The sequence below is a fragment of the Bombina bombina genome, chromosome 1, assembly GCF_027579735.1.
Source record: "Bombina bombina isolate aBomBom1 chromosome 1, aBomBom1.pri, whole genome shotgun sequence".
Taxonomy (NCBI): domain Eukaryota; kingdom Metazoa; phylum Chordata; class Amphibia; order Anura; family Bombinatoridae; genus Bombina; species Bombina bombina.
In genome coordinates, this window is record NC_069499.1 from 472,002,778 (window position 1) to 472,030,594 (window position 27,817).

The window sequence follows — 27,817 nt, forward strand, 5'->3', positions numbered from 1 at the left end:
TTCCACAGCTTCAGATACTTTGTGGCTCTTTGTTTCATTTTGTTTTTCTGTTGTTTGCAAGATTGTCTTTGAGAGTTATCTTTTTTTCTATCTAAATCAGGGTCAGCCTGGTTTGTTCCCCATATAGGCTTGCAGACATATAGAGAGATAAACTTTTTATCATTGCTTTATCTAGAACCCATAACAAATGCTGTACACTGCAACAGTGTATTTTAGAGACCACAATAATTGTACTAGATGCGAGTAGAAATTGATCATGTTTTTCTTATACAGTATTAGCAAAGTTACTTACTTCAGCATCAAAGCGAGGGTCCTGATATGCATCGCTGATATTCACTGGAAGACCCGTAGAAGCAACTAACTCTGCTATGCTGTTATTTATTAACCAGTCGGAGTAGGATGATTTCTCCACACTGTCCTTGAGACTGTAAAATATAAAGAAGAAGAGCGGCAGTGTTACAATGTCATTTTAAGGTGTCAGAACCAAGATAATTATAACATTTTGTTTTCTTGGATTTTAAAAGGGCTTTTTGTAGGTATTTCCCTAAATAAATCAGCTCTTTTACATTAAAAAAAAACCTAACACTAAAGCCCCAAATAGGTACTCACGGTTTCGGCGGAGAAGGTCTTTTTCTAGACGGGTCCATCATCTTCATCTACCTTGCATTTCTATTGACTGAATTTTTCAAAACAGCCAATAGGATTAGAGCTACTGAAAACCTATTAGCTGTTTAAATCAGCCAGTAAGATTTCAGTAGCTCTCATCTTATTGGCTGATTTTAAAAATTTCAGCCAATAGGAATGCAAGGTACCCCAATAAATATGGGGTAACTTGAATTCAATCTTCAGTGTGCGGCGGACGATCGCATGAAGAGGAACCTCCACGCCTTCACCGAGGACCACTGCCACAGAGGGGCGTCGCCACCGATGATCTCAGCCGAGATTCGCCACATCTGGGAAGACCACTCTGTACCTCCGCTCCATGCCACCTTCGCTCCGCGCACATCTGGGAAGACAGCCACATCTGGGAAGACCTCTCCGGACCGTCGCTCTGCACCGCCTTCGCTGTGGATGAAGATGATGGACCCGCCTGGAAAAAGACCTTCTTCGCCGGACTTCTGAAACCATGATTACCTATTTGGGGCTTTAAAGGGACAGTCTACACCAAAAAAATTCTTATTTAAAAAGATAGATAATCCCTTTATTACCCATTCCCTGTTTTTGCATAACCAACACACTTATATTAATATACTTTTTACCTCTGTGATTACCTTGTATCTAAGCCTCTGCAGACAGCCTCCTTATCTAAGTGCTATTGACAGACATGTAGTGTAGTCAATCAGTGAAGACTCCTAAATAACTTCACGGGAGTGAGCACAATGTTATCTATATGACACACATGAACTAACACTGTCTAACTGTGAAAAACTTTCAAAATGCTCTGAGCTAAGAGGCAGTTTTCAACGGTTTAGAAATCAGTTTGAGCCTAGCTAGGTTTAGCTTTTCAAAAATACCACCAAAGGAACAAAGCAAATTTGATGATAAAAGTAAATTAGAAAGTTGTTTAAAGTTGCATGCCCTATCTGAATCATGAAAGTTTAGTTTTGACTTTACTGTCCCTTTAAGTGTTGGGTTTTTTTTTGGGGGGGGGGTTGTTTTTTTAGATTAGGGTGTATTGGGCAATTTGCAAAAGGGCAGTAAAAAATAGCTGAATTGGAGGGTTTGGTGGGTGGGGGGTTTTACTGTTAGGGGGACAATGTTTATTTTTAATGTAAAAGAGCTGATTTACCTTTTTACCTTTTAAGGGCTATTGGTAGTTTATTCTTAGATTATGGGGTGTTTTTATTTTGGGGGGCTTTTTTATTTTCAAAGGCATTAGGTTTAATTTTTTTATTTTGGATAGTGTTTTTTGTAATGTTAGCCTTTGTTATTTTCTGTAATTTTAGATTAATGTATTTTTTTTTTTCATTTTAATTGTAATGTAGTATTTTTTAAATGTAATTAAGAGGTTAATTTGGGGGGTGTTAAATTAGGGGGCTTAGTCATTGAATTAGTTTTTTGCGTTGTGTGGGTTTGCGGTTTAGAAGTTAAGTAAATTAGTTTTAATGCGTTGTGGGAGGTTGGCGGATTAGGGGTTAATAGATGTATTAGGTAGTTTGCAATGTTGTGGTTAGCGGATTTAGGGGCTAATAATTTTATTGGGTATTTTTTATTTAGATTTTTTCTTAATACTTCGTGTAAGCGGTTAGTTTATTTTTTTCTTAATAGTTCGTATGAGCGTTTTTTTGTACTTATTGCAGGCCGTTAGCTGTTTTTTTAATTACTTATTGCTGACGGTTAGTTTTTTTTTTATTACTTATTGTAGATGGTTAGTTGTTTTTTTTTATTACTTATTGTAGATGGTTAGTTTTTTTTTTTTAATGCTCCGTTTGCCTTCACTGCATCCCGGTGGATTCCGAAAATGGCAGAGTGGTGAAAGAATCCACCCTTCTGTGGATTCTTTCACCACCCTGCCATTTTTGGAATCCACCTGGATGCAGCTTAGCTGCATCTATGTGAATTCTTTTGGCTGCGCGCACAGCCAACGTTCTGTTGGCTGCCTCTCGCTGCCAACATTTCTTTGAGGATGCATGCTCAACTGCTGACGGTGACGGACACGTTACAAACGCGATTATAGTATAGATAAATATAGTGTTCCCTCTAAGGCGAGATTTTGTGAGTGGCCCTGTAGTGAAACAGATTGGCCAGTGTGCTAACTACACTAGAAGTAAGCTTTTTGGGTGAGTCGGTTAGCTCGTATTACAAACTGAATGTAAAAAAAGTTTTCACTCGGGCTAACCCAATGCGCAGAAAAAGTTGTCCATTGAATGTCGCGTATTCTCACGTGTGCTAACGTGATATGAAAATATTAATGCACACTAGGCTGCTATATATATATATATATATATATATATATATATATATATAAGTGCTTCCTATATATCTTTCACAATACTATCAAAATATATACATTTCACATTCCAATGTTCTTCACATAGAAGAATGTGATCTATTTATTCATAAATACATCTCTCTCTCTCTCTCTCTCTCTCTTGGAATATCTATTTAAAAATACATAGAACATATTCTGCTATGAGCAGAACATTAGAATGTGAAATATTTACAGTAAATACACAGTTAAACACTTTATTAAATATGAATATTGCATAAATATACATGTTGTCATCTACTTAAAGGGATACTAAAGCCAATTTTTTTCTTTCATGATTCAGATAGAAGCATGCACTTGTAAGCAAACTTCTAGTTTATTCTTATTATCTATTTTTCTTGGTTCTCTTGCTATCTTTATTTAAAAAGCAGGAATGTAAAGCTTAGGAGCCAGCCCATTTTAGGTTCAGCACCGTGGGTAGCTCTTGCTTATTGGTGACTACATGCAGACAACTATTAAGCAAGTGTAACCCATGTTCTGAACCAAAAATGGGATGGCTCCTAAGCTTTACATTCCTGCTTTTTAAATAAAGATAGCAAGAGAACCAAGAAAAAAAAATTAGAACATTTTCTTAAAATTGCATGTTCTATCTGAATCATTAAAGAAAAAAAAGAATTGGCCGTGAGTCTGCAGGGGGCGGCGTTGCACCAGCAGCTCTTGTGAGCTGCTGGTGCAATGCTGAATAAAGAGAGCGTATTGCCCTCCGCATTCAGCGAGGTCTGGTGGACCTGATCCACACTGTCGGATCAGGTCTGCCAGACTTTGTTAAATAGAATACTTAGTCTTCTAGGCATGGAATGAACAAGTATGCAACATATTGCAACATCTATCTTTTTCCATTCTTCAAGAACGACCTCTTTTAGAGCCTGAATGCTGGATGGAGAGTGACATTCAACTTGTCTCTTTAGAATTCCCTATAGGTGTTCGATTGGGTTCAGACCAGGATGCATACTTGGCCGCTGCATCACTTTCACCCTGTTCTTCTTCAGGAATGCAACAGTGGCCTTATATGTGTGTTTTGGATCATTGCCATGTTGGAAAACTGCACGAGGACTAAGGGCATGGAGTGATGGTAGCATCTTCTCTTTCAATATAGAGCAGTACATCTGTGAATTCACGATACCATCAATGAAATGCAGTTCCCCGACACCAGCAGCACTCATGCAGCCCCACAATGGACACTGCCACCACCATGTATTGGTCATTGTACTCTTCACCTTTACGACCCCATACAGTTTTGAAGCCATCAATTCCAAAAATATTTATCTTGGTCTCATCACTTCAGAATCCCAGTAGTCATCTTCTTTTTCATTATGTGTCTTGGTAAATTCTAGGCAGGCTTTTTTTTTGTGCATGGGCTTTAGGAGAGAATTCCTTTGAGGACGACACCCATGGATGCCATTCCTCTGCAGTGTACACCATATTGTGTCACAGGAAACAATCACTCCAGTTTGGCTTTCTACTTCTTTAGCTAACTGCAGTGAACTTGCATGGCGATTTTCTTCAAACCTTCTCATAAGAAGACGTTCCTGTCGAGGTGTTAACTTCCGTGGACGGCCTGGAAGTCTCAGTGAGATGGTTGAAGTTCCATCTTTGTTACATTTTTGTATCTCTTTTGCTACAGTATTCTTTTTTTTTAATTGTTTATTTTTGTAATAGGCAGTATAATAATATCTTGTTCCTCTTTTATCAGGGCTCTAATGAAAATAGACCATTTACCAAAAAAGAAATGAATTTTCAATTCTGTATTTATCTCTGAATCTTTCTGTTCAATAATACATTCGGCTACATTACGAGTTTGGCGTTAGCCATAAAAAGCAGCGTTAAGGGGTCCTAATGCTGCTTTTTAACGCCCGCAGGTATTACAAGTTTGGCAGGTACAGGTGTACCGCTCACTTTTCTTCCGCGACTTTTCCATACCGCAAATCCCCTTACGTCAATTGCGTATCCTATCTTTTTAATGGGATTTGCCTAACGCTGGTATTACAAGTCTTGGAGAAAGTGAGCGGTACAGCCTCTACCTCCAAGACTCCTACCGCATATAAAAGTCAGTAGTTAAGAGATTTATGGGCTAACGCCGTAACATAAAGCTCTTAACTAAAGTGCTACAAAGTACACTAACACCCATAAACTACCTATTAACCCCTAAACCGAGGCCTCCCCACATTGCAAACACTATAATAACATTTTTAACCCCTAATCTGCCGACCGGACATCGCCGCCACCTACATTATACCTATGAACCCCTAATCTGCTGCCCCTAACATCGCCGACACCTACATTATATTTTTTAACCCCTAATCTGCCGCCCCTAACGTCGCCGCCACCTAACTACAATTATTAACCCCTAATCTGCCGACCAGACATCATCACCAGTATAATAAATGTATTAACCCCTAAACCGCTGCACTGCAAACACTATAAAATTTGTTATTAACCCCTAATCTGCCATCCCTTACATTTCCGCCACCTACCTACAATTATTAACCGCTAATCTTCCGCCCCCAACATCGCCGCTACTATATTAAATGTATTAACCCCTAAACCTAAGTCTAACCCTAACCCTAACACCCCCCTAACTTAAATCTATTTTTAATAAATCTAAATAAAATTACTATAATTAAATAAATTATTCCTATTTAAAATTAAATACTTACCTATAAAATAAACCCTAATATAGCTACAATATTAACTAATAGTTACATTGTAGCTATTTTAGGATTTATATTTATTTTACATGCAACTTTGTATTTATTTTAACTAGGCACAATAGTTATTAAATAGTTATTAAATATTTAATAACTACCTAGCTAAAATAAATACAAAAGTACCTGTAAAATAAACCCTAACCTAAGTTACAATTACACCTAACACTACTCTATAATTAAATTAATTACCTAAACTAACTACAATTAAATACAATTAAATTAAATAAACTAAATTACGTAAAAAAACAAACACTAAATTACAGAAAATAAAAAAGAAATTACAATATTTTAAACTAATTACACCTAATCTAATCCCCCTAATAAAATAAAAAAGCCCCCCAAAATAATAAAATTCCCTACCCTACACTAAATTACAAATAGCCCTTAAAAGGGCCTTTTGCGGGGCATTGCCCCAAAGTAATCAGCTCTTTTACCAGCCCTTAAAAGGACTTTTTGCGGGGCATTGCCCCAAAGTAATCAGCTCTTTTACCTGTAAAAAAAAGAAATACAATACCCCCCCAACATTACAACCCACCACCCACACACCCCTACTCTAAAACCCACCGGAATCCCCCTTAAAAAAACCTAACACTACCCCATTTAAGATCACCCTACCTTGAGCCGTCTTCACCCAGCCGGGCACCACTGGTCATCCGTTGGGCAGAAGAGGACATTCGGACCGGCAGAAGTCTTCATCCTATCCGGGCAGAAGAGGACATCCGGACCGGCAGACATCTTCATCCAAGCGGCATCTTCTATCTTCATCCATCCGACGAGGAACGGCTCCATCTTGAAGACCTCCGGTGCAGAACATCCTTCTAGGCTGACGGACTAACGACGAATGAATATTCCTTTAAATGACGTCATCCAAAATGGCGTCCCTCGAATTCCGATTGGTTGATAGGATTCTATCAGCCAATCGGAATTAAGGTAGGAAAAATCCGATTGGTTGATTTAATCAGCCAATCGGATCCGATTGGCTGATTGGATCAGCCAATAGAATGCTAGGTCAATTCTATTGGCTTATCCAATCAGCCAATCGGATTGAACTTCAATCCGATTGGCTGATTAAATCAACCAATCGGATTTTTCCTACCTTAATTCCGATTGGCTGATAGAATCCTATCAGCCAATCGGAATTAGAGGGACGCCATCTTGGATGACGTCATTTAAAGGAACCGTCATTCGTCGGGTAGTCGTCGGCCGAGGAGGATGTTCCGTGCCGGAGGTCTTCAAGATGGAGCTGCTCATCGCCGAAAGGATGAAGATAGAAGATGCCGCTTGGATGAAGCCTTCTGCTGGATGGAGGACCTCTTCTGCCCCGATCGGATGAAGATTTCTGCCGGTCCGGATGTCCTCTTCTGCCCCATCGGATGAACACTTCTGTATGGATCGGATGACCACTTGTGCCCGGCTGAGTGAACACGGCTCAAGGTAGGGTGATCTTCAATGGGGTAGTGTTAGGTTTTTTTAAGGGGGGATCGGGTGAGTTTTAGAGTAGGGGTGTGTGGGTTGTAATGTGGGGGGGGGGGGTATTGTATTTGTTTTTTTTCAGGTAAAAGAGGTGATTACTTTGGGGCAATGGCCCGCAAAAGGCCCTTTTAAGGGCTGGTAAAAAAGCTGATTACTTTGTAATTCAGTTTAGGATAGGGAATTTTATTATTTTGGGGGGCTTTTTTATTTTATTAGGGGGCTTAGATTAGGTGTAATTAGTTTAAAATTCTTGTAATATTTTTTTATTTTTTGTAATATAGTTTAGTTTATTTAATTGTATTTTATGTTAGATAATTGTAGTTAATTTATTTAATTAATTTATTGATAGTGTAGTGTTAGGTGTATTTGTAACTTAGGTTAGGATTTATTTTACAGGTAATTTTGTAATTATTTTAACAAGGTAGCTATTAAATAGTTATTAACTATTTACTAGCTATTGTACCTAGTTAAAATAAATACAAAGTTGCCTGTAAAATAAATATAAATCCTAAAATAGCTACCATGTAACTATTAGTTATATTGTAGCTATATTAGGGTTTATTTGATAGAAAAGTATTTAGTTTTAAATAGGATTAATTTATTTAATTTTAGAAATTTTATTTAGATTTATTAAAAATAGATTTAACTTAGGGGGGTGTTACAGTTAGACTTAGGTTTACGGGTTAATAACTTTATTATAGTAGCGGTGAAGTGGGTGCGGGAGATTAGGGGTTAATAATTGTAGGTAGGTGGCGGCGACATTGGGGGGGCAGATTAGGGGTTAATAAAATTTATTATAGTGTTATTATAGTTATTATAGTGGGATTGTGGCGGTTTAGGGGTTAATACATTTATTATAGTGGCGGCGATGTCCGGTCGGCAGATTAGGGGTTAATAAGTGTAGGTAGGTGGCGGCGACGTTGGGGGGGCAGATTAGGGGTTAAAAAATATAATGTAGGTGTCGGTGATGTTAGGGGCAGCAGATTAGGGGTTCATAGGTATAATGTAGGTGGCGGCGATGTCCGGTCGGCAGATTAGGGGTTAAATAATTTAATTATAGTGTTTGCTATATGGGGGGGGCCACGGTTTAGGGGTTCATAGGTAGTTTATGGGTGTTAGTGTACTTTGTAGCACTTTAGTTAAGCGCTTTATGTTCCGGCGTTAGCCCATAAAACTCTATACTACTGACTTTTATTTGCGGTAGGAGTCTTGAAGGTAGAGGCTGTACCGCTCACTTTCTCCAAGACTTGTAATACCAACGTTAGGCAAATCCCATTAAAAAGATAGGATACGCAATTAACGTAAGGGGATTTGCGGTAGCCAAAAGTTGCGGAAGAAAAGTGAGCAGTACACCTGTACCTGCCATACTCGTAATACCAGCGGGCGTTAAAAAGCAGCGTTAGGACCCCTTAATGCTGCTTTTTAAGGCTAACGCAGAACTCGTAATCTAGCAGTTAGTGATTACATTTCAGTTTTCAAAGCTGCATAACTTTGAAACAAAATACGTGATTTTGTGTTCTTAAATGTGGCAGTATTGTAGCTATTGATAGTGACTACAATAATGCCAAGTATCATGTCAATTTAATGCAGAAAAAAAGTTCTGTTTTTCAGAAATATTTTTTTGACTTGATCTCATGACTTTTTGCCAGTTTGACATTTATAACTTCTATTTTTTTTAAGTTATTTCATTGCAAATTATTTTTTGTTTTCCAGCAGCCTACAGCACAGGTTGTGTGTAGTTACTGTGTGTAGTTTTACCACCACCTGACATCCTCAGCAGAGTGCTTCTTCTCCAGCACATTATTAGTGTCTCTCAGTCTCAGCAGGGGAAAGACTATTTCTGTGTTCACTTCCACGGCTGCTAAGCGGCAGAATATCAAAAACTTTACAGCCTGAAAAGAAATGCTAGTGCAGACTTCACAGAGGCAGAACTCACTTAGGGCCAGATTACAAGCGGAGCGCTAAATATAGTTATCGTGAAAGTGATATTTGCACTCCACTGAGAAATATCAGTGCGCACTAATGTGCGCGACTTTAGAGCTCTGGTTAAGTGTTTTGCAAAACAAAAAAGTTGCACAAAACACATCAAAAATACATTACAAGGTACAGTTTCACTAATAATAACACCATCTAATAAAAAAATGACTAGCAAATCTCTAACCTCTCTTCCCCACTACAGGGCCCACTCTTAGAGTATTTTCTACTCCCTTTGAAAATTGATTCCGATTCAAACCTTTACCTTAACAGTGGTACATCACCCAATAAACTTTTTCACTATATTACATTGCTATCTCTGCTTTTGACATCTGTGCCAACATTTTTAAGGTCTAGAGATGTGTGTTTAAAAGCACATGCACCTTAGGAACACAATTTGAACATTCCACTTCTCTACATACCACTAGACCCCAGTGACTACAACTGCCCTTCTCTCAGGTCACTAATATCTCCCTAGTTGACAGAGGTTAAATAGGCTACCTGTCAATTGAGTCGTTCCTTCCTCTTAGACGGCCTTCTTGACCTTGCACTTTTGTTCCTAGTATTGTTATCTTTGTTTATTCACCAGCCTTATAGCTGTTATTTATAGAACAATATATTGAGTAGAAATGTGAGATATTGTTTTATTTCAGGTGTGCCTGTGCACTTAACACGTATTGGACTTTCATGTAGGTATTGTCAATTTATGTCGTCAGCACTGTGACTATGGCTTTATAAAGGGTTTCCTTCCTTGCTGGAGCCTTATGTATTTTGACAAGAGCCATGCTACAAAAGTTCTTATTTCCATTTGTGCCTTCCATAATGTTCGCAGGAACTCAGGACTTCAACTTATAATTATGACAGACACTATGCAATATCCTGCAACACAGTAGGCTCTGTCTTGGAAGGTTCATTGATTTGTGCATTGTTGTTTCATTTTTCTTGCACTTTTATGTTTGACCATATTGTAATACAAAATCTAAAAAAATAAAAAGTATTTTAAAAAAAATATTGCACACAAAAGTTATAAAGGCTCAAAGATGTGAGATCTCAGGTGTAAAAAAAAAAAAGGAAGGCAAAAGGCTTTAACACAGACTTACTTACATGTCTATCTATGTATATGTTATGTATTTATATGTATATATGTATTTACAGACATATACACATAGGCCTCTATTTAACAAGGTCTGGCGGACCTGATCCGACAGTGCGGATCAGGTCTGCCAGACCTCGCTGAATACGGAGAGCAATACGCTCTCCGTATTCAGCATTGCACCAGCAGCTCACAAGAGCTTAGTTGAGTGGAAAAGGGCTATAATGCCCTTTTCCACTCAACTAAGGGCGAAATTGTATGTGAACTGTTCAATTTGTTATTGTGCTGAAGATATTAGTAGGCTTAGCCACTCAGGTGCTAGTGATTGCTAATTTTTAAACCGGTTTCTCAACACTAATCAGAATGATATTTTAAGGTGCTGTTACTGTGCTTCGGTTTAACAACAAACCGTTAATCTTAGAGTATTGTATCGTTAAGTGAATCAACTTGGCCCTGCAGGTCATATGTATAACATTTTGAGCTCAAACCAGTATAGCGTAGTCGATTAGCAGTATTTGTGTGAAGCGTTACAGGTTTCTCATTACTCTAGTACAAACAGCCTCATTGGATTAAACACTATATCAAGTATAAACCACACTGGGCATCTATTCCTGCCACATTGTTACAATTACCCCAATTGCAAAGTTAACACTACAGTAAGGTTATGGTAGACTAAGGCTAGCTAAAAACACAGGAGCTCCTAGGACTCCTCACCAATGCCCTAGCATCCCTAACATGTTTTGCCAAAAAATGGCTTTTTCAAAGGGTAAGCACGCCGCACTGTAGTCGGCTATTTAAGGCAATTTGCATCACGCCCCCAATGGGCGTGTCAGTATCCAACAGCCAATCTGACTCAGATTTGTCCCTGCTTGTCTTGGTAAGGCAGGTCAGATCTTTAGAGGGTATTAACTATTGATTGTCTGGCTGATAATGATCGTACATTTTATTGAATACTAATGGCGGAAGAGCTAAACATTGTTGAAAGATTCTCATATCTGTAATGCTTGTTGTGATAGGAAGTATATATGCCTCACCTAAAAAAATGTATTTTGACTGTAATGTTACATCAGCCTCTGTACATCTGTTCCGTAACATTTTATGTTTATTCAACGTATATTGATGATACTTAATCTAGTGTTTTTGTCAAATAGGGTTATGTCACGGTGCCTGCTTATGCTGGTAATATATCTTATGACACGTCTCTTCAATTTATCATCTTCAGATAAGTGTATAAAACTGTCAGAATGTACCTAGGTCGGTTGATCTTCCCTACGATCATACAAGTGACTGGCATATATGGATAGATGTTAATTCCAATGTAGTGTACAGTATCAAAACTAAATACGTTTGCATTGAATTCATGGTATTTCTGTACCTGGCTTTATACTGTACTAGTTTTTTTTTTTTTTTTTTAAAGTTTTATTGATGTGAAAATAAAGATACAGTCAGGAGATAAAAATTTGGTTACACTCCAATGTAGTAACAATCATAACAACAGACAATATAACCAAGCTATCTTTTGCATCTAGGATTATTAATTCCGTCCAACAGATCTCATCCTAGGGCGGAAGTTGATAAGTACATATTACCTTGTGAAACTGATTATTCTATGTCCAGTATAAGAAAATCTGAGTTTGAAAGAAGAAGGTAAAAGAGGGGGGTAAGGAGAAAGGGGTGAAAGGGGGAGGGAACAGAAAAAAAAAAAAAAAAAATCTGATGAGTATAAGAGTGCTAAATTGCTTTATGCCACAGGGCCAACATCATCTCGTGCGTCTCCAGTTTGTGTGTTTTCAGGTAGTGGAATCTTTCTAAGAGAAGGGTTTTGTCTACTTGTGCTCGCCATTCCTCAATGGTGGGAATGACCTTCGATTTCCATTGTCTGGGTATCAGTAGCCTGGCCCCAGTTATCATTATTAGCATAAGTGCTAGATGGGCCTCACTTTGTGTTTTAGGCAGGTTCAGGAATAGAAGTATTTCTGGGGTAACTGGAACCCTAACGTTGAGAATAGTAGCCATTTCCCCTACCACTTTCGGCCAGAAGGCCCCAAGGGCTGGGCAGTGCCACCAAATGTGGAGCAGAGAGCCATCCTCGCCACATCCCCTCCAGCAGGTGGGGCTGAGAGTAGGGAATAGCCTGTGCAACCTCGTGGGAATAAGGTACCATCTACCCAGAAGCTTAAAATGGGATTCTTGGACATGCGCTGACACAGAGGATCTTCTGATGAGGCCTAGGGCCTTCATCCAATCCTTGTAATCAAAAACTGAATCAAGTTCTCTGTGCCATTGATTGGTGTAAGTGGGAAGTGTGTTTGTCTCGGGAACGAGCAAAATTTTGTATATCAGTGAAGTCAGATGTCTTGGTTCTTGTGCTGAAGTGCACAGAGCCTCAAAAGGCATTACATTTCTCCCCATGTCCTGCCTATTTTTATGGGTTTTGATATAGTGGGTTAGTTGGTTGTAGTGTAGCCACTGGCCGAACATATCTGCGTGCATTTCTCTCAGTCTGTCATGAGGCATAATATTCCCGTTTTCTGTTATTCCCCTTATCGAACCCTCCCTGAGGTTATAAGGTTTGGACCTGTGGAAACGTAGAGTATAGTAGGGGAGGTCAGGGTTTTCAATGATCGGTGTGAGGGGGGAGTACCTCGTGGATATGTGTGTTGTAGTAGCTAGGATACTATCCCACACTCGAAAAGTCTCTGTTAGTAAGTGGTAGTTCCGAACAGTCTTGGGTCTCTTGATGGGGGGTACCCATGCCAATGTGCCTACGTTATTTAGTTTGAGGATTTTTCTGTCTAATTGTATCCATGCCTTCTGTTCTGCGTTATGTGACCAGGCGGCTATCCTCTGTAGTATGACGGCGTTTCTATACGCTCGCAAGTCAGGGAGTCCTAACCCGCCTCTTTCTCTTGTTAAATACATGGTACGCCTAGGCAGCCGGGGTTTGATTTTCACCCATACGTATTGTTCAATTAACCTTTGGAGTTGGTTAATATAACTAGTCGGGAAGGCGATTGGGACTGTTTGAAAAATATATAATATCCTTGGTAGGACATTCATTTTAATGACTCCCACCCTACCCAACCAGGAGAGGGGCTTATTAGTCCAAGAGGAGAGATCTGTCGTAATGCTATATTTAAGGGTCTCATAGTTATGTTTAAATAAGTCTGAAGGATCGGGGGTAAGGTATATCCCTAAATATTTTAATTTTTCTTTGGCAATTTTGATGTTGTATTTTTTTTTGAAAGATTGTATAAGTTTAGGGCAGGAGTTAACATTTAATAGTTCTGATTTGCTTAGGTTAAGGAGAAAATTAGATACGTCTCCGTATGTCTTCAGCTCAGTTAGTAATTCGGGGAGGGACGTTTCAGCGTTTGTGATGGTGTATAGAACGTCGTCGGCATATAATGCCTGTTTATATTCAGTGTGTTCAATTTGTAAACCAGTAATATTACTGTTCTGCCTGATTTTTTGGGCTAGAGCTTCTATCGACAGAGCAAACAGAAGCGGGGATAAGGGACAGCCCTGCCTGGTGCCATTATTTATGGGGAAAAATTCAGATAAGGTTCCATTCACTCTAATCCTAGCATTGGGGTTTGAATACAGGACAAAAACTATATTTAAGAAGGTATTTCCGAAACCCATCCTCTCCATGACCCGACGCAGAAAAAGCCAATCGACCCTGTCGAAGGCCTTCTCCGTGTCGGTTGAGAACAACACTAATGGGGTTTTTGTAAGTCTAGCATGGGAAATTAGCTGTATAACTTTGACGGTGTTATCTTTGGCCTCTCTGCCTGGGACAAAGCCCACCTGATTGTTAGATATCAACTCTGGGAGATATTTATTGAGGCGGCTCGCTAGTATTTTAGCCAGGAGCTTCATGTCCGTGTTAATGAGAGATATAGGCCTAAAATTTTCCGGAATTTCTGGCGGTTTACCTGGCTTAGGGATGACAGTTATATGGGCTTCTAAGAGGATCTTGGATAGTTGTGGGTTATCTCTGAGGCTGTTAAACAGTTGAAGGAGGGTGCAAATGACCTCCTCAATGAATTTTTTGTAATAAGGCAATGTGAAGCCGTCAGGACCTGGGCTTTTTCCCGACGGTGAATTTTTGATGGCTTGGGTTAGTTCCTCTTTGGTGATCGGAGAATCCAAATGCTCCGAGGCCTCTTTGGTTAGTGTTGGGAGGCCAATGTCTCTAAGTTACGCGTCAATTTTTTGAACCCTGTGGAGCTTAGGGGGCTCTCCATCCCGAGGGTCCAAGCTCTCCTTAATGTTGTATAGGGAGTGGTAATATTTATGGAACGCTGAGGCTATCTGCGAGCTACTGTAAATACGCTGGCCCTCTCTATTTTTGATCGAGTGGATGTACGACTGCAATTGTCTTTTTTTAATAGATCTAGCCAATATCCTGCCAGGTTTGTTTCCCCCCTCATAATAAGACTGTCTCAGGGAAAGTGCTTTCTTTTGACGCATCTCCTCTAAGTATTTATTCAGATCTAATTTTATAGTGGTTAGATTACTTTTCACCTCAGTATTTAATGGGTCTGCTTTGTGTAGAGTTTCTAATGATTTTAATGTGGCGAGTAACTCAGCATATTTTACCCGATATCGTTTGTTTAATATTGCTTTGTGTCTAATGAGGTTTCCTCTTATGACGCTTTTGTGAGCTTCCCACAATGTCATAACTGAGGTGGTTGGGGATGTATTTAATTCAAAGTATTCTTTAAGTGCCTTGCGGGTATCTTCGAGTATCAGGGGGTCGTCTAATAAAGTGGCGTCAAGTTTCCACGTATAGTTTGTTACTGGTATGTCTGGCCAGTGAACCAAGCAAGTAACTGGTGCGTGATCTGACCAGGTGATGTGGCCAATATCGCATTTTTGTGTGATTGATAAACCGTTGGCGTCTGTGTATATGTAGTCTATCCTCGAATAGCTGTTATGGGGTATAGAGTAGAAGGAGTAATCCCTTGAGCTAGGGTGTAAGATTCTCCAGGTGTCATGTAGTGCCAGCTCCCTAAGAGAAGAATTTACCTGTTGTATTGTTGAGGATGGTGTACAGGTCACACCCTTTGAGGAGTCTACAGATGGGTTAGCTACTAGATTGAAGTCGCCTGCTAGAAAAGTAATGCCCTTGGAGTGCTCCAAGAGAAGGTTTGTGACCTTTTTGATAAAACTACCTTGAGAAAAGCTAGGGGAGTACACTGATGCCAAGGTGATATAGTGTCCATACAAAGTGCCTATGACTACTAAAAATCTTCCCTCTGGGTCTTTGTCTACCTGAGTTGGGTGAAAAGGGACTGACTTGTGAAAAATAATACCCACCCCCCCTTTTTTGCTCGCTCCCGAGGCAAATATGGCCGTTGGGTATAATGGATGATGCCATTTCGGTTCCTTACCCTTCTGGAAATGGGTCTCTTGTACGAGAATAATCTGGCTCCGTAGTTTTGCTAATTCCCTAAAGGCAATAGAGCGTTTGCCGGGGTTGTTAAGACCCTTCGAGTTTATTGTGGTGATATTAAGACCATGGTCTTGAAACTTGCTAGCCTTGGGTTGCATTATTATCGTCTGTGGGGAAAAAAAAAAAAAAAGAGGGGGAGAGGGGGGTGAAAGATAGGAGGGGTTGGTTTGGGAAAATGAGGGAAAAAGGAAAGAGGGTTCTTATGAAAGAGAGTGTAGGAGAAATAAGAGATATAGCAAATTATTCTGCAATTGTTATGTGTAAAACATTCATATACCAGAAAATTTTAACAATGCAAACTTTGAAACAAAAAAAAAATTTTTTAATACAAAAAGAAACTCTGTGTATTACAATTAACTGGGAAAAGCCCCCTAACTGACGTAAATTATAAAAAAAAAAACCTAGGCACTCCAATTACTTCATTGAAGTGCTATGACTTTTGGCATGTAAAAATGTGATACAACCTGTGAGTCAAAGAGCTAGAGCTGCAAAGTAACCTGTTTACGGTGTTTATGGGGTTAGAGTAAAATAGGATATGAGGCTAAAAACCAGCAAGGCTGATGCTCAATTATGTGTGAGAGCTATTAACTTGTAAGGCGTTATACTCATAGTAAGATCTGTTTTCAGTATTCTCTACCCCTTTATGTTAAATACTCTGAGCAAAGTATGATTTTATTTAGGCCTGGCATTAGTGCTAACCTCTTCCTTATGATATCTATCACGTCTTCTTAAAGACAAAATACTGCGCCATAAAGTAAGAGGAGGTTATGCAGATACCTGATAGAGATCACCATTGTGCTTAAACTTAATATTGGGCTAATCCTACCATGTTGCCCCTAGTAGGTCATATGTAGGTGCTAGTTGTGTGTGCTTAATCCTCTCTTAGCTAAATAAATTACAACGTCAAAGTTAACGTATATTTACGGGTATCAAGTTCCAGGTTTCAAGGCCTTGACCAGCTCTACTGAGTAAGAGTTCCTCTTCAATGGCTCATTGGCCAAATCGGGGAAAGAAGCACTCAAGTCCTATTGCAACAGTTTTTACACACAGTACATTACCAGTAGTTCCTTGCGTTCATCGGTTATCCGAAGGAGGACTGTGATGAAGGAGTGCCATTTTCAGCGCTTGTGCTCTGTGATGGTGATAACTGCAGAGACAGATTTTCAAAAAAGTCCTTTTCGTCTGCTCCAGGCCTGAAGATGACAGTTTTATTATTGTTGTTCGCAATAATGGAGACAGGGAATCCCCATCGATATTGGATCTTGTGCGCCCTGAGTGTAGATGTTATATGGCTTAGCTCTCTCCTCTTCTGAAGGGTAACTGGAGATAAGTCGGTAAAGATCTGAATCTCCTCGCCAGCATGGGTGATAGGGTGTTTGCGCCTTGCCTCCTGGATTATCCCCTCCTTATCCTTGAAGCTGAGGAACTTTACAATAATGTCCCTTGGTGGGGCTTTACTGGGAGGCTTGGGCCTGAGAGCCCTATGTGCCCTTTCGAGCGGAATTTCCGGGGCTGAGGGGTTTCCTTTAATAATTCTAAAGAGGGCCTGAAGATAACCCTCAATCCCCTGCTGGGGGACCGTTTCTGAAACTCCACGGATTCGCAGATTGTTCCTGCGGCCTCTGTTATCGAGGTCTTCGATCTTATCATTTAGGTATTGGAGGTTTTCTGTGTGATGTTGCAGCTCATTGGAATTCCTTTTTATGGAAGCTGATGCGCTGTTGAAATTTGTCTCAACTTTCAGAATTCTCATGTCTAATGCAGCTATGTCTTTTCTGAGGTCCCCAAATAATGTTTTCATCTCGTGCATGATGCCCTTAATGTCCTCTTTGGAGGATAAGTGAACAATGTCCTCCTTTGTAAGATATTGTTTAGAAGAAGCTTCTGTGGTTGTAGAGGGGGTCTGTGTAGTCGCCATGTCCATTCTGTCTGCTGCTTTACTTGCGTCTGCTGGCTTTAGGTACTGAGATAGAGGCTTTATGTTTATTGCTCTGTCAGCTCTGCTTTGTCTCTTGTTAGGCATCCCCTGTAGGTGATTTATGGTGCCTAAGATATATCTCTGTGATCTACTGCACTGCCCTCTTTTGTTGCTTATTTATGAGTGTGTGCACTAGATTGGTTTAATGCAGCCTCAAGGGACAAATTTCTAAATACCAGCCTCTGGGGCTCTGATAAGGGTGTTACTACAGTCCGTTTTATGTACTGGTTCTTATGTCACTTTTCTAATATCACTTTTTTGTTGCAAGTCTCTTGCTCCCACTTGTATCAGTCACAGCTCCTTACCTCTCACTCCCAGGTTGTTTGAGCAGTTCACTCAAGCGGATCCATTGTTTGAAGTGCCTCTCCGGCTGCAAAAGAGCTCAGCAGCGGCAATCCAAAGGTCGCCCTTCAAGATGGCGTCAGAAGATGTCACAAGCGGGACGATCAATACAGGCAAGGGCTTCCTCCGTCGGCCGCACTTGGAGCGTGTGCCGCCTTATCGCGGTCAGATGTTTGAGGCAGGGCAGGGATCGGGTTGCCTCCTGGTCTCGGTCGGGGATCGCTACCTTCTGGGGGAGGTCACTTGCTGCCAGGGCGCCAACTTAGGTCCAGTGTTCCGTTTTTCAGCTAGGCCTGTTTCCCTTTCAGTTCTGTCTCTGTATCTCCTTACTCGCTGTATGCGCGAATCTGCTGCAGTAGGTTAATGGTTATGGTCAGAGGTGATAATGCTGCTAACTCACTGGTAGTTATGGTTAGGTTTATGCCATTTAAAGCTAACTTGTCAGTTTTGAGAGCAGGAGCCCTTCTAATGTGTGGCCATTTTCCAGTACGGCCAGACTCCGCCCCCGTACTAGTTCTATATGTTATAAAGTCTTGACAGTAGATTGCATATTCAATAAGAGATATGGTTTAAATGTTTTGCAGTGTAACAGTATATTTATTATTATATCTTTCCATCCTGTGAATACCACATGGGTCGAATATAACTTATACTGGGGAATAGGAACTTGGGTGTCCAAGTTTTTAGTGTGCTTGAATATTTACGTGATCTATTATGAGTGTTCATATGTATAAGATGACTGTAGGTTATGTACTACAGTGAAATTATTAAAGTGAAGTAGGCTAGTCAAAGAAAACCTAGGGGATATTAAAAATCAATTAAACTCGGATACAAAGTAATCCACAGTGCTAATAATATAAATGAATCTGAGTGATGCGATTTAATTTGTGATGTGCTAGATCATGATTATATGTGAGTGTGTGATATAAAATATGGTGATTAGGAGTGGATGAAAGTGAATAAAAGACCCCTAGTAGTTTTGTGACCTAACTACTTGGTTTAATACTAATTGTATGTATTTGCTGGATGGTATTAATGAATTACCATATCTGTTATATCAATTAAATACAGTCATTACTTTTCAGTATTGTATTAAATATAATATATATATGTTATTCAATACTGCTGATAAATATACTTTCTCTCACTTGTACACATCTAGATAATTAATATCCTTGAATATAGTTAGAGAAATGGAATAAAAATGTTTTGTTCATTTAGTCCAAAAGGTTTGACCGTATTCAGCAAGAATATCCATTTGCTCTCTACTTGTAATAGCATCTTTTCTAGATTCCCACCACATATTCCCAATTTTACTTTCAGAATTCCATAACATTTGAGCTCTGATTGTTTGGAATTATGTCTATTGTAAAAATGACGAGCCACTGAGGTTAAGGTTTTGCCTGCTTGCAAGTTTTTAGCAGCATTTTTAATGTTCCTCAGATGTTCTTGAAGTCTTATCCTTATTTTCCTTGTCGTCATACCCACATAGGTCTTCTCACAGTTACATTGTAGGGCATAGACGACTCCCTCTGTGTGACAGTTGATGTATGAATTGATCTTATGAGTTTTATGGAAGCGATCAAGGATTTTCTGCTACATGTACCACATTTAAATGATCTTTGTTGGATGGCTCCTATAGTTTTAGATCCCTCTATATGGCTAGGGCTGATGAGATCTGTCTGAACTTTCTCCCCTACAATTTGTGTTATAATGGGGTCGGATCTGAGGATATGCCAATTATTTCGAAGGATATTCAGAATTAGTTGACTCTTAGGCCTCTAGTTATCAAGCTCCGTAATTTGCTTGCATTCGCCGGCCCAATACGCCTGCCTAAGCTCGCCTCACATCGCCACCGCAGACCTGAATATGCTCGCCAAAGTTATTAAAAAAGCTGTCCAAAAGCCGCGCACCAAGTACGGGGCGATGAGCAGCGGACTGTGATAGTTATCACACATCGATCTCGCTGCTCTTCTGCTTTTCTACAGCTTTATTAATACCCCTGTCACTAAGCACTCACACTATACTATACTGTTCTACCCCCTATACCGGAGCCCCCCGCAACTAAATAAAGTTATTACCCCCTAAACTGCCTCTCCTAGACCCCGCTGCAACTATAATAAATGTATTAACCCCTAAACCGCCGCTCCCGGGCCCCGCCGCCACCTACATTATACCTATTAACCCCTATCCTTCCCCCCTATACCGCCGCCACCCATAATACATTTATTAACCCCTATCCTGCGGATCCCGGACCTCGCCGCAACTAAATAACTTGTTTAACCCCTAAACCGCCGCTCCCGGACCCCACCGCCACCTATATTACATTAATTAACCCCTATCCTGACCCCTATACCGCCGCAACCGATAATAAAATTATTAACCCCTAAACCTAAGTCTAACCCTAACCCTAACACCCCCCTAACTTAAATATTAATTAAATACATCTAAATAAATATTATTCTTATTAACTAAATTATTCCTAGTTAAAACGAAATACTTACCTTTAAAATAAACCCTAATATAGCTACAATCTAACTAATAATTATATTGTAGCTATTTTAGGATTTATTTTTATTTTACAGGCAAATTTCAATTGATTTTAACTAGGTACAATAGATATTAAATAGTTATTAACTATTTAATAGCTACCTAGTTAAAATAAAGACAAATTTACCTGTAAAATAAAAACTAACCTAAGTTACAATTACACCTAACACTACACTATCATTAACTAAATTATTCCTATTTAAAACTAAATACTTACCTGTAAAATAAACCCTAATATAGCTACAATGTAATTAATAATTACATTGTATCTATTTTAGGATTTATATTTATTTTACAGGCAACTTTGTATTTATTTTAACTAGGTAGAGTAGTTATTAAATAGTTATTAACTATTTAATAACTACCTAGATAAAATAAAGACAAATTTACCTGTAAAATAAATCCTAACCTAAGTTACAATTAATTTCATACATACGTCCCCTCCAACAGCTCAAGACTATCAGCGGCAAGTATAAGATTGTAGAAAAGACTCACCAAATTGGCCCTTATGGTATATAGTTGCAGTGTGCGAAACTCCACATCAGCGGTTGCAGGTCTAATACTACTCTTGTTCCGAGTGTGACTCTGCCAGCCCCTCCAGTACTTGCTGCAACTTCAATCAGCGGCACATAAAAATTTATGCAAGTGACTCACCCAATACGGCCTGTGTCAATAGGTAGTACCAGTGTGCGAGGCCCCACTTCGGCGTTGTAGAGATATCTACTGCTCCCTCTTCGAGCGTGTCTCTATCTGCTCCTCCGGCACACACTACACCAGCAAACAACTTCCGGCCGTGGGCGAGTATTTTCCAACGCTGACAGCGGCACCATCTGTCGGCCAATCCAGATCCTTCCACTGCCGGACCAATCAGGGCACTCTGCTTTGCAAGAACTCACGCCGAGGTACGCTGGTAATGTAGAATAGGTAACAGCAGCAAAGATGACCAGCAAGCCTCAAGACGTAAAGTATTAAAGTTCTTTATTGAAAAACACATGTAAAAGAAGCATAAAAGCTTAATCCCTTAGTAACAAGTGAAAAAAGAAGGACCTTCTTTTTTCACTTGTTACTAAGGGATTAAGCTTTTATGCTTCTTTTACATGTGTTTTTCAATAAAGAACTTTAATACTTTTCGCCTTGAGGCTTGCTGGTCACCTAAGTTACAATTAAACCTAACACTACACTATCATTAAATAAATTAAATTAATTAACTACAAATACCTACAATTAAATACAATTAAATAAACTAACTAAAGTACAAAAAATAAAAAAACTAAGTTACAAAAAAAAAAAAAATAAGTTCCAAAAAATAAAAAAATATTACAAGATTTTTAAGCTAATTACACCTAATCTAAGCCCCCTAATAAAATAACAAAGCCCCCCAAAATAAAAAATGCCCTACCCTATTCTAAATTACAAAAGTTAACAGCTCTATTACCAGCCCTTAAAAGGGCCTTTTGCGGGGCATGCCCCAAAGTAATCAGCTCTTTTGCCTGTAAAAAAAAATACAACCCCCCCCCCAAAATTAAAACCCACCACCCACATACCCCTACTCTAACCCACCCAAACCCCACTTAAATAAACCTAACCCTACCCCCCTGAAGATCTCCCTACCTTGAGTCGTCTACAGCCAGCCGGCCACCGATGGAACAGAAGAGGACATCCGGAGCGGCCAAAGTCATCATCCAAGGGGCACTGAAGAGGTCTTCCATCCAATAGAAGTCTTCATCCATGCAGCGTCTTCAATCTTCATCCATCCGGAGCGGAGCGGAGCCTTCTTCAAACGAGCCGACATCAGATTCAAGTTCAATCCGATTGGCTGATCCATTCAGCCAATCAGATTGAGCTTGCCTTCTATTGGCTGTTCCTATCAGCCAATAGAATGCGAGCTCAATCTGATTGGCTGATTGCATCAGGCAATCAGATTTTTCCTACCTTAATTCCAATTGGCTGATAGAATCCTATCAGCCAATTGGAATTCGAGGGACGCCATCTTGGATGACGTCACTTAAAGGAATATCCATTCGTCGGGTTGGCGTCGTTGGAAGAGGATGGCTCCGCGTCGGCTCATTTGAAGAAGACTCCGCTCCGGATGGATGAAGATTGAAGACGCCGCATGGATGAAGACTTCTATCAGATGGAAGACCTCTTCAGCGCCCCTTGGATGATGACTTTGGCCGCTCTGGAGGTCCTCTTCTGTTCCATCGGTGGCCAGCTGGCTGAAGACGACTCAAGGTAGGGAGATCTTCAGGGGGTTAGTGTTAGGTTTTTTTAAGGGGGGTTTTGGTAGGGGTATGTGGGTGGTGGGTTTTAATGTTGGGGGGGGTTGTATTTTTTTACAGGCAAAAGAGCTGATTACTTTGGGGCATGCCCCACAAAAGGCCCTTTTAAGGGCTTGTAATAGAGCTGTTAACTTTTGTAATTTAGAATAGGGTAGGGCATTTTTTTATTTTGGGGGGCTTTGTTATTTTATTAGAGGGCTTAAATTAGGGGTAATTAGCTTAAAAATCTTGTAATATGTTTTTATTTTTTGTAACTTAGTTTTTTTTATTTTTTGTAATTTTTTATTTTTTTAAATTTTTGTACTTTAGTTAGTTTATTTAATTGTATTTAATTGTAGGTATTTGTAGTTAATTTAATTAATTTAATTTATTTAATGATAGTGTAGTGTTAGGTTTAATTGTAACTTAGGTTAGGATTTATTTTACAGGTAAATTTGTCTTTATTTTAACTAGGTAGCTATTAAATAGTTATTAACTATTTAATAGCTTTTGTACCTAGTTAAAAATAAATTGAAATTTGCCTGTAAAATAAAAATAAATCTTAAAATAGCTACAATATAATTATTAGTTAGATTGTAGCTATATTAGGGTTTATTTTAAAGGTAAATATTTAGTTTTAAATAGGATTAATTTACGGCTAGATTTAGAGTTTTGTCGGTAACGACCCGCGTATCTAACGCTGGCTTTTTTCTGGCCGCACCTTTAAAATAACTCTGGTATTGAGAGTCCACAGAATGGCTGCGTTAGGCTCCAAAAAAGGAGCATAGAGCATATTTAACGCAACTTCAACTCTCGATACCAGAGTTGCTTACGGACGCGGCCAGCCTCAAAAACGTGCTCGTGCACGATTCCCCCATAGGAAACAATGGGGCTGTTTGAGCTGAAAAAACACCTGCAAAAAAGCCGCGTGGGGCTCCTAACGCAGCCCCATTGTTTCCTATGGGGAAACACTTCCTACGTCTGCACCTAACACTCTAACATGTACCCCGAGTCTAAACACCCCTAACCTTACACTTATTAACCCCTATTCTGCAGCCCCCGCTATCGCTGACCCCTGTATATTATTTTTAACCCCTAATCTGCCGCTCTGTAAACCGCCGCTACTTACATTATCCCTATGTACCCCTAATCTGCTGCCCCTAACACCGCTGACCCCTATATTATATTTATTAACCCCTAATCTGCCCCCCACAATGTCGCCTCCACCTGCCTACACTTATTAACCCCTAATCTGCCGAGCGGACTGCACCGCTATTATTATAAAGTTATTAACCCCTAATCCGCCTCACTAACCCTATAATAAATAGTATTAACCCCTAATCTGCCCTCCCTAACATCGCCGACACCTAACTTCAAACATTAACCCCTAATCTGCCGACTGGAGCTCACCGCTATTCTAATAAATGTATTAACCCCTAAATCTAAGTCTAACCCTAACACTAACACCCCCCTAAATTAAATATAATTTTAATCTAACGAAATTAATTAACTCTTATTAAATAAATTATTCCTATTTAAAGCTAAATACTTACCTGTAAAATAAATCCTAATATAGCTACAATATAAATTATAATGATATTATAGCTATTTTAGGATTAATATTTATTTTACAGGTAACTTTGTATTTATTTTAACCAGGTACAATAGCTATTAAATAGTTAAGAACTATTTAATAGCTAAAATAGTTAAAATAATTACAAATTTACTTGTAAAATAAATCCTAACCTAAGTTACAATTAAACCTAACACTACACTATCAATAAATAAATTAAATAAAATACCTATAATTATCTACAATTAAACCTAACACTACACTATCAATAAATAAATTAAATACAATTCCTACAAATAAATACAATGAAAAAACTAACTAAAGTACAAAAAATAAAAAAGAACTAAGTTTCAAAAAATAAAAAAATATTTACAAACATTAGAAATATATTACAACAATTTTAAACTAATTACACCTACTCTAAGCCCCCTAATAAAATAACAAAGCCCCCCCAAATAAAAAAAATGCCCTACCCTATTCTAAATTACTAAAGTTCAAAGCTCTTTTACCTTACCAGCCCTGAACAGGGCCCTTTGCGGGGCATGCCCCAAGAAGTTCAGCTCTTTTGCCTGTAAAAAAAACCGTATAATACCCCCCAACATTACAACCCACCACCCACATACCCCTAATCTAACACAAACCCCCCTTAAATAAACCTAACACTAAGCCCCTGAAGATCTCCCTACCTTGAGTCGTCTTCACCCAGCCGAGCCAAATTCTTCATCCAAGCGGAGGAAGAAGAGGTCCTCCATCCGGTAGAAGTCTTCATCCAAGCGGGGCAGAAGAGGTCTTCCATCCGATTGAAGTCTTCATCCAAGCAGCATCTTCTATCGTCATCCATCCGGAGCGGAGCGGCAGCATCCTGAAGACCTCCGACGCGGAACATCCATCCTGGCCGACGACTGAACGACGAATGACGGTTCCTTTAAATGACGTCATCCAAGATGGCGTCCCTCGAATTCCGATTGGCTAATAGGATTCTATCAGCCAATCGGAATTAAGGTAGGAAAATGGAGTCAGCCAATCAGAATCAAGTTCAATCCGATTGGCTGATCCAATCAACCAATCAGATTGAGCTCGCATTCTATTGGCTGATCGGAACAGCCAATAGAATGCAAGCTCAGTCTGATTGGCTGATTGGATCAGCCAATCGGATTGAACTTGATTCTGATTGGCTGATTCCATCAGCCAATCAGAATATTCCTACCTTAATTCCGATTGGCTGATAGAATCCTATCAGCCAATCGGAATTCAAGGGACGCCATCTTGGATGACGTCATTTAAAGGAACCGTCATTCATCGTTCAGTCGTCGGCCAGGATGGATGTTCCGCGTCGGAGGTCTTCAGGATGCTGCCGCTCCGCAGCATCCTGAAGACCTCTTCTGCCCCGCTTGGATGAAGACTTCTACCGGATGGAGGACCTCTTCTTGCCCCGCTTGGATGAAGACTTCTACTGGATGGAGGACCTCTTCTTGCTCCGTTTGGATGAACAATTTGGCTCGGCTGGGTGAAGACGACTCAAGGTAGGGAGATCTTCAGGGGCTTAGTGTTAGGTTTATTTAAGGGAGGTTTGGGTTAGATTAGGGGTATGTGGGTGGTGGGTTGTAATGTTAGGGGGGGGGGGTACTGTATGTTTTTTTTTTACAGGCAAAAGAGCTGAATTTCTTGGGGCATGCCCCGCAAAGGGCCCTGTTCAGGGCTGGTAAGGTAAAAGAGCTTTGAACTTTAGTAATTTAGAATAGGGTAGGGCATTTTTTTATTTTGGGGGTCTTTGTTATTTTATTAGGGGGCTTAGAGTAGGTGTAATTAGTTTAAAATTGTTGTAATATTTTTCTAATGTTTGTAAATATTTTTTTATTTTTTGTAACTTAGTTCTTTTTTATTTTTTGTACTTTAGTTATTTTATTTCATTGTATTTATTTGTAGGAATTGTATTTAATTTATTTATTGATAGTGTAGTGTTAGGTTTAATTGTAACTTAGGTTAGGATTTATTTTACAGGTAAATTTGTAATTATTTTAACTATTTTAGCTATTAAATAGTTCTTAACTATTTAATAGCTATTGTACCTGGTTAAAATAAATACAAAGTTACCAAGTTACCAGTTACAAAGTTACCTGTAAAATAAATATTAATCCTGAAATAGCTATAATATAAATATAATTTATATTGTAGCTATATTAGGATTTATTTTACAGGTAAGTGTTTAGCTTTAAATAGGAATAATTTATTTAATAAGAGTTAATTAATTTCGTTAGTGTTAGTGTTAGGGTTGTTAGTGTTAGGGTTAGACTTAGCTTTAGGGGTTAATACATTTATTAGAATAGCGGTGAGCTCCAGTCGGCAGATTAGGGGTTAATAATTGAAGTTAGGTGTCGGCGATGTTAGGGAGGGCAGATTAGGGGTTAATACTATTTATTATAGGGTTAGTGAGGCGGATTAGGGGTTAATAACTTTATTATAGTAGCGGTGCGGTCCGCTCGGCAGATTAGGGGTTAATAAGTGTAGGCAGGTGGAGGCGACGTTGAGGGGGGCAGATTAGGGGTTAATAAATATAATATAGGGGTCGGCGGTGTTAGGGGAAGCAGATTAGGGGTACATAGCTATAATGTAGGTGGCGGCTCTTTGCGGACGGCAGATTAGGGGTTAATTATTGTAGGTAGCTGGCTGCGACGTTGTGGGGGGCAGGTTAGGGGTTAATAAATATAATATAGGGGTCGGCGGTGTTAGGGGCAGCAGATTAGGAGTACATAAGTATAACGTAGGTGGCGGTCGGCAGATTAGGGGTTTAAAAAAATTTAATCGTGTGTCGGCCATGTGGGGGGCCTCGGTTTAGGGGTACATAGGTAGTTTATGGGTGTTAGTGTACTTTAGAGCACAGTAGTTAAGAGCTTTATAAACCGGCGTTAGCCCAGAAAGCTCTTAACTACTGACTTTTTTCTGCGGCTGGAGTTTTGTCGTTAGATTTCTAACGCTCACTTCAGACACAACTCTAAATACCGGAGTTAGAAAGATCCCAATTAAAAGATAGGATACGCAATTGACGTAAGGGGATCTGCGGTACGGAAAAGTCGCGGCTGAAAAGTGAGCGTTAGACCCTTTTTTGAATGACTCCAAATACCGGCGGTAGCCTAAAACCAGTGTTAGATGCCTCTAACGCTGGTTTTCACGGCTACCGCCAAACTCCAAATCTAGGCCTTAGTTAATAAGAATAATATTTATTTAGATGTATTTAATTAATATTTAAGTTAGGGGGCGTTAGGGTTAGACTTAGGTTTAGGGGTTAATATTTTTATTATAGTGGCGGCGGTGTAGGGGGGGCAGGATAGGGGTTAATATATTTATTATAGGTGGCGGCGGTGTAGGGGGGGCAGGATAGGGGTTAATTGGTATAATGTAGGTGGCGGCGGGCTCCTGG

At 39.5% G+C, this 27,817-nt stretch overlaps 1 protein-coding gene across 1 annotated transcript in view; it reads right to left on the bottom strand.

Annotated features, from left to right (window-relative positions):
* Positions 1-27,817, bottom strand: part of PDE11A (phosphodiesterase 11A) — a 1,463,629-nt gene that overhangs the window by 578,151 nt on the left and 857,661 nt on the right. Inside the window, exon 6 of the mRNA XM_053698495.1 lies at positions 293-425. Coding sequence (XP_053554470.1) covers positions 293-425 — 133 coding nt within the window. The remainder of the gene's footprint in view (positions 1-292; positions 426-27,817) is intronic.